The sequence below is a fragment of the Juglans regia genome, chromosome 10, assembly GCF_001411555.2.
Source record: "Juglans regia cultivar Chandler chromosome 10, Walnut 2.0, whole genome shotgun sequence".
NCBI lineage: Eukaryota > Viridiplantae > Streptophyta > Magnoliopsida > Fagales > Juglandaceae > Juglans > Juglans regia.
The window spans coordinates 878,716-895,060 of NC_049910.1; the positions used below are offsets into that span (position 1 = coordinate 878,716).

A 16,345-nucleotide genomic window follows, 5' to 3' on the forward strand; every position below is an offset into this window, starting at 1 on the left:
CAAGAGGGCAAGCTAGATCATGTTCTAAACTTCTACTAATTAAGATCGAGAACGATCCAACGTCGAGAAGTTCTAACACCCGTGGAATATTTGGAAAGGTACACGTACATGAAGATTATAATGCCAAGGAAAAAAAAAAAGGATTACGGGATTATTTCATTTTATTTTTTATTCTAAAACAAGATAATTAAATTTCTAATAAGACGCGCGGCTAGGACAGGTCGTCCTCCAAAATTGTTAATCATGTAGTATTAATACTTAATAGTATTACATTTATAATATTAAGAGTAATTTTATTACTATATATATGAAAAATAAATTTTCGACTGGGTGATCTGATCATGTAAAAAGAACTTGTATGGAATAAGCTATGATCACAGTGTTATAATTATCCGAACCAAACTTTAATATTATATTGTTCTCATGCATGCTTAGCTATTAATATTGATCTTAATTATGATTTATCGATCCTACTCGATCGATTACTACATATTAATTTGTATTATTTTTTATGATCAACTTCTTCCTATAAAAACGGCGAATTTAATTCTGATTCTTATAAAGGTTATGAATGTTTCCTTCTAACCTCGCTATGATCTAGAAATTCTAAATATCCCTGGCGGCTTTAACGGCGAATATAGAGGATTTGACGGAAGAAGATAAAGAAATTAAGGAAGAAGATCAGGTACGTATAATCAAAGTAATCGTTTTCTCTTGTAGTACTGTTTCTAGTTATAAGCCAAGAAGTAATTAATTAAGAACTATGTATCCTCTGAATTTGTGAAGGAAAACAGGAAAAAACTAGCTAGGAAGATACAGATGCAATCCCTCGTCGTTGAGAAAATCAGAATGTCATTCGTGCTGAGTCTGCATATTAGTTCAAGACTTGCATATTAGTTCGATCGAGACTTAATCAGGATATTAATTATATGTTTTTGCAAATGAAGGAAATGATCTGGGTCTTGACTCTTGAACTAGCTAGCCATGGGTTCACGCAGATCTTAATTAGAACATGCATATATGCATCCTAGACTTTCGACTGTAAAAGAAAATCTTTGTTTGTTTTTGTTTTCTTTTGACCCTAATGCTCTAAAACATGACTGTTTCGGAGAGTTTTTTACAGTACATTAATTAATTTGCTGGTTGCATTAGTACTGGATCTCAGCTAGCAAAGGATAGTACGTACCCTGCGGAAGAAGATTTGTGCAACCGGCCCTGCAAGACTCGATCCAAACATGGTTAGTGTGATTTATTTATCCATGCATATATATTTTCACTTCTAAAACCCTCTCTCTCTCTCTCTCTCTATATATATATATATATGGTTAAAGCATTGATCATATATCTTATAATGCTATGCAATCCAAATTCAGGCAAACGGTGCAATTGTGGATAGAGATCATCAGGCTCAAACTGGGGGAACTGGTCAGGAAGCAGATCTAAATAAATGGCTACCTGTAACTGCATCCAGGAAAGCAAAGTGGTGGTACTCAGCTTTCCACAATGTTACTGCTATGGTGGGTGCTGGGATACTAGGCTTGCCATTTGCAATATCCCAACTTGGCTGGTATATACGTATCCTCGATCCTACTCCTACTCGTGAATTAATTAATTTTGGTTGGATATAATAAATGTACGTACGTTCGTATATTTTTTAACCATATAATATTTTTATATAATAATTAGATTAATTAATAAATCATCATCGTGTGTAGGATCCTTGGAATCGTATCCATATTGGGTTCTTGGTTGATCACTTTCTATTCGTTGTGGCAACTGGTTGAACTGCATGAAGCAGTGCCCGGAAAGCGGTTTGATCGGTATCATGAATTGGGACAGCATGCTTTTGGTGAGAAACTCGGGTACTGGATTGTTGTCCCCCAGCAAGCCTGCGTTCAGGCGGCTACAACCATAGTTTATTCGGTTACAGGCGGGAAGTCGTTGAAGAAGTTCTTTGATCTGCTCGTTCCGAGCGCTAATGGTGTTAGACAAACATATTTCATCCTCATCTTTTCTTGCCTGCAACTTGTTATCTCCCAAACCCCTAATTTTAATTCCTTGAAAGGAATTTCCCTACTTGCTGCAGTGATGTCTATATGGTACGTAATAACAAAAGACTCTTGATTTCTCTCCATTAATTAATTGTTTAATTTTATTAAAAAAAAATTAAAAAATTTATAATCTGATATCTCACGACGACAAGTCATGATATCTTAATTACATTTTTCTATTTAATCTAGGAGCTAGCAAAATTAATGATTACGATTATGTTTGAATTCATGTCCTTGCATGCGCAGTTACTCATTGGTGGCTTTTGTGGCATCAACCATTAGGGGCAGTCATAATCACAATTTAATTACATATGGAGTTCGATCTCACTCGACAGGGGGACAAATCTTTGATGCTCTGAATGCACTTGGGACCATAGCATTTGCGTTTGCAGCACACAGTGTGGCCCTAGAAATTCAGGCCACAATCCCTTCATCTTCACAGAAGCCCTCAAAGAAGCCAATGTGGCGAGGTTGCCTTTGGGCTTATATCATTGTTGCCTTCTGCTATCTCTCTGTCTCAATATCTGGTTTCTGGGCTTTTGGCAACGCTGTGGATGACGATATTCTCGTTTCACTGGAAAAACCACGTTTGCTTATTGCCATTGCTAACCTTATGGTGTTTTTCCATGTCCTAGGAAGTTATCAGGTGTGAAATATATCTATCTATACATATATATAGATGGTTCTTTTTCCATGGATTTTCAAAGATAGCCAACTTTATATTCATGATGTTCTTATACTTTGTTTAATTTCCAGGTTTTTGCTATGCCCCTATTCGACTTGCTAGAGTCATTTTTGGTCCTCAAGTTACATTTCACACCTGGACGAGCTCTACGCCTCATTGGGCGTAGTACATATGTTGGTAAGAATGCTGCAAAAAACCAAAATCGTAGCAATCTTCACTCTTTGTACTGATGCCAATTACAACTACTTATTTGGGTATCGTTTGTAAAGAAGTAATCTTTAATAAGTTTCAATGACCAATTCGACCTTATTTGGATTTAGAGATAGTTTCATTTCATCTTATCATTACAACTTTCTCAAATTCTCATACAAAATATAATAAACAATTCAACTTTTTCAAATCTCAAAATAATAATAATATTAAAAAAATAATATTCTAACAATATTTTATTCAACTCATCTAAATCAATTTCATCTCATCTCACTATCCAAATTAGCTCTTTATGTTTATGAATTTCATGACAGCCCTAGCAGGATTTATTGCAATGTGCATTCCGTTCTTTGGAGGATTGTTAGGATTCTTTGGAGGACTAGTGTTTGCATCAACATCATTCTTTGTGAGTTGATATTCACCCCGTTTAACTACAAACCCAAATGCATCCACAATACTGTGTATATATATGTGTGTGTGCGCGCACACGTATTGATTACTTTGTATCTTGTTCATGCAGCTCCCATGCATAATCTGGCTTGTCATTCAAAAACCGAAAATATGGAGCTTTCATTGGGTCGCATCTTGGGTAAGATTAATATTTTTATGTTACTAGCTAGCACATGATGATTTCATGTGTTCTATATGTAGATTCTCTAATATGCATGCGTGCTTGATTTCAGGTTTCGATCATCCTGGGCGTCATGATTGCAGTCTTCGCACCCATAGGAGGATTAAGACAAATTATCGTTTCGGCCAAGACTTACAAGATCTTCTCCTAGTTTTTTTTTATATATATTTTTAAATCAAGGATATATATAAACTTTGATTGAGACTCTTTTGCTAGAATTAGTGTGAATTTGTTTTTCCTTCATTCTTTACCTTTCGTAGAAACTTGGAAATAGTGAATATATATATATATATATATATATGTGTGTGTGTGTGCGCGCGCGTTTCAAATCTTAAATCAATTTGGAAACCCCAAAACATGAGTATGGGGAAGCTAGTCATGCCACAATTGAATGTGTCTATTTTATTCAAATCACCTAAAACTATCTCATCTCACTATCCAAACCAGCTCTTCATGTTTTTGAATTTCATGACAGCTCTAGCAGGATTTATTGCAATGTGCATTTCGTTCTTTGGAGGATTGTTAGGATTCTTTGGAAGACTAGTGTTTGCGTCAACATCATTCTTTGTGAGTTGATATTCATCCTGTTTAACTACAAACCCAAATGCATCCACTGTACTGTGTATATATATATATATATGTGTGTGTGTATGTGTGCATGTGTGCGCGCGCGTGTGTATTGATTATTACTTTGTATCTTGTTCATGCAGCTCCCATGCAAAATCTGGCTTGTCACTCAAAAATCGAAAATATGGAGCTTTCATTAGGTCCCATCTTGGGTAAGATTAATATTTTTATCTGTTCATACTTTTTACTATATTTTTATATTACTAGCTAGCACATGATGATTTCATGTGTTCAATATGTAGATTCTCTAACATGCATGCGTGCTTGATTTCAGGTTTCGATCATCCTGGGCGTTATGATGGCAGTCTTCACACTCATAGGAGGATTAAGACAAATTATCGTTTCGGCCAAGACCTACAGGATCTTCTCCTAGTTTTGATGAGAATTCAAGAAGCTCATCCTTCTAAAATGATCACGGTTCCACCAGATAAAAGTCCATGAAATAATTCTGTTAGAGTTTGTTACTATATGCTGGCATTGTATTCATTCTTTCATTTTATTTATTCAATTTTTAATGTAATCTATAAATAGTATAGTCCTCATGTAAATGATGTAAGTTAATCAATACATTCGGGTACTTTGTTTCCAGCCTTCTTCAACCTCTGTTTGTAGCTTTTAAGCTTTCTTCATGCTACTGTTATTATGGTATCAGAGCAAAGACTGAAAACTCTTCAACACTGATTCCAACATGCCACCACCCAACCTTGAAACCAATCCCCACCATCCCGCAAGCCCATACTACATTCAGCCTAGTGAAGGTGCTTCGTCTCCATTAGTTCCGGGCCTACTCACTATTGAGAATTACGTGACCTAGGCAAGGACTATGAGCCGCACACTCAATATAAAAAACAAGCTCGGATTTATCGACGGCAAAATTCTCAAACCTACTCAAGAATCTAATCCTCTCTTTGCTCCTTAGGAGCTCTATAATGACATGATTGTCACTTGGATCCAACAATCTGTTGGTTCAGAACATAGATCGAGTATCGTGCATGCAGACACAACGACAAACGTTTGGAAGGACCTCCGTGAACGTTTTTCCATCCAAAATGCTCCACGCATATTCCTGCTTACCAAATCAATTTTCTCATTAATCCAAGACAACGATTCAGTGAGCCAATATTACAACCAACTCAAGATTTTTTTGGACGAATTGGAGATTTACGAACCGATGCCGACCTGCACATGTGGTTCACTCAAGACGCTAATGGAGTACACTCATCGGCACAAGGTTATGCAATTTCTAATGGGGCTTCAAGATTCATATGATGCGGTTTGAGCACAGATCCTACTTCATGAACCTTTTCCCCCTTTAAATCGCATTCTCTCCTTAGTTCAGCAGAGGAATGGCGCAGACAGCTTCATGCTCTACCTGCGCCTCTTGTTGTGGCTGCTAGAATTCCAGATCAATGCCCACCATTTTTGTCCTGTAAGGACTAACTGTTCTATTCACACTGTAATATCCCAAGTCATTCCTCGAACACTGTTTTAAAGCTAACCCGAATCTTCTCGTTTGTGCTCACTACCGCATCCCAGGACACACCAAGGATAAGTGTTACAAGCTCAATGGTTTTCCTCTCAGACACAAGAACCACTCCAAATCCAAGTTCTTGTCAAATCAATCTTCTCTCGAGCAGGATCAGATCAACTATGGCCCACCTATTTCTCAGGATCAGTATAGTCAGCTCCTTGCTTTACTCAATCCATCCTCCAATGCTTCTGCCACTCCAGCTGTAAACCATGTCCACACTAGCATCTCCGATTCTAGCACCTCTCCTATGTTTGGTATTTCCTTTTGTAATTTCACAAACGCACACACCAAACCCACATATCTCACCACCTCATGGATCCTTGGCACGGGTGCTACAAATCACATGATTTGTACCTCCCACTTATTCACTCACAACGTAACTTCTATCACTCACTACATCAAATGCCCCAATAGCCACTCCACAGTGGCTACAGATGTCAGTGATGTGCACCTCTCTACTTCTTTAATTCTCAAAAATGCATTTTGTGTTCCTGATTTATCATTCAATCTTATATGTGGCAAAGCATTAGCCATTCACTTAAATTGCTGTTTAATTTTTTCCTCTAATTCTTGTTTCACCCAAGATCTTTCATCTTAGATGACGATTGGAGTGGAGACTGTTCTTAACAGCTTGTATCACCTCCAGCTACCAAGACACAACACCATTGCCTTGAACCCTCCATTTTCTCCTTCTCATGTATTATGTTCTAATAATACAGCTTTTACTACAAACAATTTCAACTTTGATACATTTACTTTGTGGCACTATCGACTTGGACATAGTTCCATGACTCAATACATTTTGAATGATATTAATGTTTTCAATTCCAATTATCACACGGCTTCCAGAATTCCATGTGAAGTTTGTCCAATTGCAAAGCACCACAAATTGAATTTTCCTCAATCCGAAACCAAAGTAACAAAACCTTTTAAAATTATTTTCGTGGATATATGGGGACCAAATCACACTCAATCTCATGATGGCACCAAATATTTCCTTACCATCGTTGACCAATTCACACGTTGCACCTGGGTCTATCTACTCAAGGCCAAATCTGAAGCTCGACTCTCCCTTCAAAATTTCTTTTCCATTGTCTAAACCCAATTTGAGACCAATATCAAAACCGTAAGATCTGATAATGGTGTTGAGTTCCAAATGCCATCCTTCTATCAATCTAAAGGGGTAATACATCAACTTACATGCATTGCCACACCCCAACAAAATGCTTTGGCCGAACGTAAACACCATCATATTTTAAATGTGGCACGTCATTGAAATTCCAATTAGGACTACGCATGAAATACTAGTTTGACTTCATTACCACAACAGTGTACCTTATCAATAGAACCCTCACACCCCTTCTCAACTACAAATCACCATTTGAGCTTCTATACCATCGCAAACCATCATACTCCCACCTCAAAATATTCGGCTGCCTATGCTATGCATCCACCCTCACCCATACACATACCAAATTTGATCCCCGAGCTCATCCATGCATTTTTCTCGGCTACCCTTATGGTGTCAAGGGATACAAACTTCTTGATCTTGATACCAAACACATATTCATATCTCGCGATGTAGTCTTCCATGAAGAATTTTTTCCATTAAAACAATCCACAAACGTTACATCCCTTGCACCATTTTCTACCCCACAGATACCCTCCACACATATCCCACCAACTCCACCACTTCCGCCCCTTCCAACTCCTCCAAATGATCACGACTATCTCTATCTCTCATACCCTGATCCAACCACCAATGATACCCCTCCATCTCCCCCCTCACTATTCCTACAACCTCACCCCCACGCTACTCAACTAGAACAAGAAAAGCCCCAGCATACCTTCATGATTTCCACTGCCAACAAGTCACGGCCTCACTCCAGTCAATATCCACGTTGGCAGCTCTTGGTGCTCTCACCACTGAAGGTAAGACTCTTCCATTTCCTTTTTCCTCTTTCTTGTCCTATGATTCCCTTTCCCTTACATTTCAAACTTTTACAATCTCTATTTCCCTTCACCCCCTCACCATCTTCCTACACCCAAGCTGTTAAATTACCTATTTGGTGCAAAGCAATGGAACAAGAACTAGCTGCCCTCGAGTTAAATGAGACCTGGTCCATAGTTGATCTCCCTTTCGACAAGAAGCCAATTGATTACAAATGGATATAAAAATACAAATTTAATGCCGATGGAACCCTTGAAAGAGCTAAGGCTCGTTTAGTGGCCAAATGTTTTACTCAACGTGAAGGGATTGACTTCCACGACACCTTTATGCCGGTTGCCAAACTCACTTCTATTCTTTGCATTCTTGCTATTGCAGCCATCAAAGGATGGGAACTTCAGTAATTAGACGTCAACAACACCTTCTTGTATGGTGAATTCAATGAAGAAATTTATATGAAGCCACCTCTTGGTCACTATGCTGCCAAGACCAACAAAGTTTGTTGCATTCAAAAGAGCCTTTATAGTCTCCACCAAGCTTCTAGACAGTGGAAGACCAAGTTGTCCTCTACACTTGCTGAGTTTTGATTCATTCAATCCAAAGCTGATTACAACTTATTCACCAAACATACATGAAGCTTATTCGTTGCATTGCTTATCTATGTCGACGACATTATATTAATGCTCTCAGATACTGCCTCGAGTAATGCTGTCAAATGTTTCTTGGAATCAAAATTCAAGATCAAAACTCTCAGGCCACTCGAGTATTTCCTCAGCATGGAAATTGCACGTTCAAAGAAGGGCATTCAGCTTTGTCAACGCAAATATGCTTTGGATATATTATCCGAAGTAGGCTTGTTAGCATCCAAGCCATCCCTCTACCCATGGAACCCAACATCAAGCTAAGCAATGAAGGAGAATTTTTTCATGATCCTACCTTGTATCAGAAACTAGTCGGCAAATTGCTATACCTCACCAACACCAAACCTAATTGAAGTTACAGTATACACTTGCTTAGCCAGCTCATGGAATCCCCACGACTTCCTCACTACAATGTTGTTATTAAGGTCCTTAGATATCTCAAAGGCACACCGGGTCAATGTCTATTTTTTCCAACCTCCTCTACCTTCGATCTTGTGGTTTATTCCAATGCTAATTGGGGAATTTGTCTAGACACCTGTCGTTCAACAACTAGTTTCTGCATCTTCATCGACAGCTCCCTCATCCACTAGAAATCCAAAAAGCAAACAACCATCTCCTGCTCATCTACGAATTCCTAGTATAGGGGCATAACATAAGTAGTATGTGAGCTCACATGGCTGAGGTACTTGCTTCATGACTTGAATGTGAACATCTCACGGCCTGCAACTTTGTACTGTGATAACTTAGCTGCTCTTCACATCGCGGCTAATCCCGCATTTCACGAACGAATGAAACACATCGAACTCGACTGTCATCTAGTTCACGACAAGATCACCTCTGGACAAGTTGTCACTGCCAATGTTCCATCTTCGGCTCAAATAGCAGACTTGCTCACCAAATCGTTGCACTATCCTACATTTAATCGATTGCTGCTCAAGATGGGTGTAATTAACATTTACTCTCCATCTTGTAGGGGATGTTGAGAATACAAGCTCATCCTTCTAAAATGATCACGGTTCCACTAGATAAAAGTCCATGAAATAATTATGTTAAAGTTTGTTACTATACGCTGGCATTGTATTCATTCTTTCATTTCATTTTATTCAATTCTTAATGTAATCTATAAATAGTACAGTCCTCATATAAATTATGTAAGTTAATCAATACATTCGCACACTCTGTTTCCATCCTTCTTCAACCTCTGTTTGCAGCTTTTAAGCTTTCTTCATGCTACTGTTATTAAGTTCTTTTTCTTTTTTATTTTTTTATTTTATATATATATATATTTTAAATCAAGGATATATATAAACTTTGATCGAGACTCTTTTGCTAGAATTATTGTGAATTTGTTTTTCCTACATTCTTTACCTTTTGTAGAAACTTGGAAATAGTGAATATATATATATATTTATATATATATATATCTGTGTGCGTGTGTTTCAAATCTTAAATCAATTTGGAAACCCCCAAACATGAGTATGGGGAAGCTAGTCATGCCACAATCGAATGTCTGTTTCCCATTGACGTTGATATGAATCAGAATGGGTACAGGTTGTATGGACCATTATTAAGTTTGCAAGTTCGGGAATAATCTCTCAGCAAGTTGAGATTTTCACGAATATTTACTACTGATCACTGACCCGTTTTGGTTACATTTTCTTGTTCATATAAAAAATTGCATATGCTGTATTGTCTCTCATGACCAGGTGAAAAACTCATGAATTGTATCGAAAATGTTTCTAGTCTGACAGGTGGGGAATTTTAAACAAGAAAAAAAGAAAAAAGGCATTGAAATAAATAAAGAAAGAAGGTTATATAAGCTTTTTTGTTCACACTAAGGTTGATTTGAGATTTTCATCTAAAGGAAAATGGAGAGAGAGGGTTCAACTCTCACTTCCAAACTCATTCTGAATGTCCTTGAAGGATATGGTGGCAGACCCCCTCCTTTTGGCCTTCTGCTGAGAAGAATGTTCCCTCCACCCTGTCATGTAAATAACCTACAGCAAAGAGCCGCGCCAAAAATCAGGATAGGATGGACTAGCCGGCCTTGATTTAGGCCTCATTTGGTTACGTATTTCAGATGAGATGTTTTGTTGAAAGTTGAATAAAATATTGTTAAAATATAATTTTTATTTTGAGATTTGAAAAAGTTGAATTGTTTATTATATTTTGTGTAGGAGTTTGGGAAAGTTGTAATAATGAGATGATATAGCTTTGTGTATCCAAACTGGGCCTTAGTGTGCCCAAGCAAAAAAAGAAGATAATTCCCTTAAATTTGAGAGTACTAGCCCACAGAAATTTGAACAGTTCTGAATGTTTTAGGTAGTGAAGCTTCTTTTTTTTTGGATCCTTCCTCTTTGTGAGTGGAATTAAAGATCTAAATATGCATAACTGCCTCACAAATGACCAAAAAATTCCTGCAAGGATACATTCTAAGCAAACAATTGCATGCGAGTATCATATATGAAGACTTGGAAATTAGATACTCCCTCTCTCTCTCTCTCACACACACACAAACAAACACACATGCACATGCACATGCACATGCACGTGCACACACATGTACATAGTGTGACCTGGAAACTATACCTTTACTCGTTTCCAAAATTTTGTAGGATAGCCACCAAACTAAGAAATGATTTGCTTTTACAGTACCGGCCTAGACAATTGTTGATGGCAAAAGTGGTACTAATCACATATAACTCCAGAGTCTTTCTCTGTGCATTTATTGAATTATTATAGACAGTGAAATCTTGTCATAGCATATGGCATTTATTCAGAATTTTCTCAGTTTCATTAGATGTGACTATGTGATTAACAAAGAAACTACTATACCATGCTCACCTGGAAGGTTGCAGGGATGGTTCCATCTTCTGCTGCAAACATTGAGTCATAAATAGCTGCAGTTGCCAGGGCTGTTTCTTTCTTTAGGATCTGGTTTCATTGATAACATACCAACGTTTAAACGAGGCTTCGTCATAATATATTCATTGGAAAGAAAGGATTTTCAGTATTAAATAAAAAAGAGATAAAGTCCTCACAGGATTCCTTTGTAGAAGAGCATTAGTCTCCCCCATTGCACGCAAATGTTCTATCAGTGCCAGAGCTACACTAAACAGATAGAGAAAAGAATATGATAGGAAAAGAAAAGAAAAAGAATTGAGACAGAAAGGTAACTTATATCTCAAACTGCTTCGAGATAATGGATCAATTCAAGCATAATTTGGTCAAGTGAAGATTTTTTTTTTCATTGCTATGTGAATCGGCCAATCTTTTCTATAAATAAATCTTCCAATCTTTCAATCATAACAAAAATTAAAAGGGATATATTTGGATCACGTATATTGAGTTGCAAAGTGGGTCCTGAGTTTTCCAGGTTTGACTTTATTTAACATCCCAGCAGGAAATGTGCAATCCAGCTACTTCCTGAACCAAAGGACACTGACAATGAGGACAGGCTTTTCCCTTGCGTAATGATGCCAAAATGGCTTTTATGCACATGAAATGATTCATATGCCTTTATTTTTTGGTGATTTACATGAGATAACTACATTAAACCCTCAGCAAGCTTCTACCCTCTTGTGAAGATAAACTGCAGGAGCTTGATTAGATATCTGTATCAATTTTGCAACATAATAGTCTAGAACATCAAAGCTGCCAGAAAAGCAGATTGTAGAGAGAGAGAGAGAGAGAGAGCTTCAAATAATAATAATCCAGAAATGGTAAAAAACATAAGGAAAAAAAAAAAAAACAAGCGGTTTCTCCAAATAAACTGAAAAAACTGTCTTTGTTAGAGCAAAGAAAGCCTAGCCCTGCCACTATATGAAGTGTAGATACCAAGTGGAGCATAATAGAAACATGGAATCACTAACTAGAACTAAGTTGACACTTGTGACTCATATCAAATGAGAGGTATTTTGGTGAACACCAGCATCTAGACTACTGAATTGGCAAACCAACAATAACCTTTTGTTCTTATCATGCAAACAAACATCAAATGATGAGAAAGGAAAATAATTACCACTTGGATATTTAACAATATGTTCATCGACATCAACACCTGGAAGGCTGAAGCCTGCTCTAGTCAAAAGATTACCCGCATCCCGCACCTAAACAAGAAAATCTGAGAATGTCCAATAGGGCCTATAATTGACATATATTTCTCATTTTATGTTTCTTACTCTATTATTTTCAAAATAAAAATAAAAATAAAAAATAGTTTGTGGTCACAGAATATAAAACAAAGAGAATCAAGGACAATAAAACAGTAATTACAAGAATGATGTGCATATAAAATACATCAATCACCCAACAACATTAGGGCTCGGATTGTTTAAGAATGAAAATGAAAAAATGGGAAGATTTTCAACAAATAAAACATACTTGTGCCAAAGGTGATACTCGTGGACTGATGCCTCCTTCACGCTCCATTTGTGCCACAGTGCAGGCTATTCTCAGTTCCCTAGTCACAAGTATGAGCAATAAGAAAAAAACAGTTACATATTTCATGCGTTCCCATATGGTGTGACTTCAAGTAAATAAACAAATAAATGAATCTGGTAGTTAACTTTAAGGTTTCTCCACCAAGAATAGATGCTAAGAACAGGCCATCAGGCTTCAACGCCAATCTACACTGTCAAGGATAAGCATGTTATGTTTTAGACATTGCAACCCACATCCAGACATATTCACGCAACAATAATGAAGAAACATAGCACGCAAGTTTAGTAGGGAAATTTTTTTTTTTTTTTTTGGGGAAGAGGAGGGAGACTGTGGGGCATGCGTTTACTTTTGGTAGTCAAATTGTTTTTCAAGTTATCTTTGACGTTGCTTTGGAATTAACTGTTCAAAGTTTTTGAAGGATGAAAGAAAAGAAATAAATGCGATTTGTTGCGTGACAGACCACGTAAACTCAATACCAACATGATGTACCTGTATCATGGCTCCTGGAAGATCATTTGTCCAGTGGAGCCCCAAGCAACTTATTACCAGATCCACAGAGCTTCAAATCACAAATGAAAAGTACATAAGTAAAATCGAACTCCCTACTATAGTGCACTTAACATGAATCTATAGAAGGAAATGTAAATCTATATGCACACCTTTCTTTCAGAGGCAAAAACTCCTCATCACCAACCATAAAGGAGGTTTCAATGTTTCCATCATGCATATCCTTCTCAGCGTCCTTGCAAACTTTTACCATGTCATATGATGTATCCATCATAATGAGCTTTTCAATGGCACCTGCCATCATGGAAAGTGTTTATAATACTAGAATCCACAAGAGGATCTTTTCGATAAACGTAACATATAAGAGAGGGGGGAAAAGAGGGAGGTAAACAAAATATGACATGGCTCTAACTATCAATATGAAGACAACCGACCACATAGCTGCAATAGTACAAGTATCATCTTCCTCAATCACTGCCTCAAAACTTTGCGAAACAAAGGAAAACAAAATGCATAAAAACTAAAAACTGCTGCCTTCATGCAAATTTTATTGCCCAAAATTCTAGAAACTTCAATGTATCACATCCATGATATATTGTTCTTCCTAATTCACCTCCTAATAAATTGTTTAAATTGTAGACTAATTGCAAATAACTAATTAGACTATTGGACAGCAAAATCCTAGCAAAAGCTAGATATGTGGTTGGAAGAGAAACGATGCCATTCAAATCTTACCACGACCACGTGACAAGCGCCTGATGGCTTCCAATGAACCCCCCAAACATAATGCTGTTGGAAATGCTTTTTTACAATCCTGCCAAAGGGTAAACACATAGTTAACATGATCACAACATATCTAAGACTTGCTTTTGACTGTGGCATAGAACATTCTCAAACTTTGTAAGAGAAGTTGCAATGGCTTATAAAAACATATTGCTGCTGAAATCAATATGATTTCTTTCTTCATAAAGAATAAAAAAAAGGGAGAGAAACAAAATCAAACAATTATTTTCAAGAATATAACTTACTGGAAATAGAAAAATGAGAATAAGGCAGGATGTAATATTTGAAAAAGAATTCAAAACGCATTTCCAAAGAGCTTGAAACAAAGACAGGAAAAAATACTCAATGACAGTTCATGAGGACCCCACCAGAGTGGGGAAATATATTCAGAAAGATTTCGTACCCTAAAACCTCTTTTAGGCAGGCCCCAATACTATAATACAAAAGCACCTGCTCTAATACCAATTACCATTATTAAAAACTTGGTTACAAGAAAAAGCATTTTCCAGAGCAACTACTAGTATGCACTTGGTTGTAATATTAAAACGGGGTTCTTACATACAATTTTTCATGCAACAGTCCAATAGCATAAGCTTTTGAAGCAATTAATGCTTGTTAGCAGATATTATGATGATGATGATATCAGGAAACAACAAGAATAATGCTCCTCTACAAGCAAAAAATTAATCTATGGACCCTTTTACCATGAAGGTTTTAAAATAACCACTCCCCCGTTTTCTTTTGCAACTAACAACTACTAAAATAACTTCTCCGAATTGTTTCAGCTCTTATTCAGAAAGAGTTTCTACCAATTATTAAAAAGCAATTAGAAAATGCCTAGGGGCATGATAATAATAGCAATGATTATAGAAAAGAAGTTGTAGAAGCCCTAAACCCTTTATTATTACTGAATAACATGAAAAAATCAAAATAATGAAGATGCCTATAACGACCTCCAAGCGATCCAATAAATTGTCAGCAACAGTATCAACCAAACAGTCCTTTGGACGCATCAACCAAGCGGCTCGATCACGCTGCCACCAAGAAACAATCAACAGTAGGATACCAAAGACATATGTACAACCCAGGAACAGATACAGAGACAATAAAATAAAGACTAAAACAGTTTTAAAAAAAAAGAAAAAAGAAAAAAAAAAAAAAAGAAGATTATAAAGCAGGGGTGTCTGATTCTGAAGTCTAAATTTATCCACAAGACTATTAAAGAATCCAGAATTTCCCATCTCCTGATTGGACCTTACGGCTCATGTACTAATTATCTAGAATGAATACTTTGGCTTGCATTAAATGCAGCCATGGAAGAATAAAGGATAATGAATTCAGGCCTACAATCTTTATCAGAAGAAATTGACAAAAAAAAAAATTAGTTTCATTTCCTTCCATACTTTTTCCCTCTGAAACCAAATAAAACAGTTTTTACTACTCCGCGGAGAGTTCCAAAATTGGGACCCGAGCAATCCAAAATCGAAGGATTCAGTGATGAATAAATTTCATATACATTCCTAACAGTTCCTCAAATTTTTTATAAATAAAGACAACAACTTCAGCGAAAATAAAATTCAACTTCAACATTCTGTTTTTCCCACATTTATTCGCTACCAAAAGGAAACCGGCGGCGGAACTCTAAAACCCAACAAATAGTAAGCTGTTTACACAATTAAAACTAAGAACTTCGTTCAAATCTTCAAAATGAAAAATCCATTTCTATCCAGCAAACAAGTTTAGAGTTGAAACCATAAAATGATTTTGTTGTTTGGTCAACTAGGCGGAAAAGTATTTTAATTGATTAAAAAAAACTTAAATTTCTGCTCCTTGAGAAAAAACAAGAAAACGGTGCCCAAGAATAATGCCAACTGAACAGACCCTTAGAGAGGTTTCAGAATAAACGAGCAGGAAAGACTGAAGTGGTCGGAGAATTGACCTGTTTGCGTTTGAGGTGGCGATCGAAAACCTTAACCCTCGAGTTCTGGACCTCATCGGTGTTGTTAGTGCTGGCGTCCGAAGAGAGTGAACCGGAGGAGAAGAGACAGCACGGTTTTTTCCTTCTCCACAGTGACAATGAGTTTCTATGATACAGAGAGAAGGCTCTCATTTCTTCCTCTCGTTTTCTTTTTTCTCTGGAGGGGGCGAAAGGCAAGGAAATTGTGAGCCTTGCGACGTGAATTTCAATTAGTTCTGGCTAAAGTTACTTTTTTTTTTTTTTTTTTTAAATATTTAAACGATACGTTTTACATAGGAATTAGGATGGTCGGTCCCATCTCCCACAGACG

The 16,345-nt window shown here is 36.9% G+C and overlaps 2 protein-coding genes across 3 annotated transcripts; one reads left to right on the plus strand and one right to left on the minus strand.

The window, feature by feature from the left end:
* Positions 1-985: 985 nt before the first annotated feature.
* LOC108985928 (lysine histidine transporter-like 5) lies at positions 986-3,823 on the plus strand. Of its 2 annotated transcripts, none has more exons than XM_018958400.2 (8): positions 986-1,238; positions 1,374-1,567; positions 1,716-2,099; positions 2,298-2,697; positions 2,808-2,913; positions 3,261-3,352; positions 3,467-3,535; positions 3,630-3,823. In XM_018958400.2, the coding sequence occupies exons 1-8, from the start codon at positions 1,236-1,238 to the stop codon at positions 3,726-3,728; spliced, it is 1,347 nt and encodes a 448-aa protein (XP_018813945.1). In that variant the 5' UTR covers positions 986-1,235; the 3' UTR covers positions 3,729-3,823. The 2 variants fall into 2 exon arrangements, with proteins under 2 accessions (XP_018813945.1, XP_035550752.1); XM_035694859.1 differs by having other exon boundaries at positions 2,334-2,697; positions 3,630-3,736.
* Positions 3,824-9,912: 6,089 nt separating this feature from the next.
* On the minus strand, positions 9,913-16,234 carry LOC108985931 (putative methyltransferase At1g22800, mitochondrial). The gene is made up of 11 exons (XM_018958408.2): positions 15,997-16,234; positions 15,011-15,091; positions 14,010-14,088; positions 13,427-13,568; positions 13,257-13,326; positions 12,893-12,957; positions 12,708-12,786; positions 12,346-12,433; positions 11,366-11,430; positions 11,169-11,258; positions 9,913-10,321 (listed from the first exon to the last, which is right to left on the minus strand). The coding sequence occupies exons 1-11, from the start codon at positions 16,165-16,167 to the stop codon at positions 10,208-10,210; spliced, it is 1,044 nt and encodes a 347-aa protein (XP_018813953.1). The 5' UTR covers positions 16,168-16,234; the 3' UTR covers positions 9,913-10,207.
* Between the last annotated feature and the right edge of the window lie 111 nt (positions 16,235-16,345).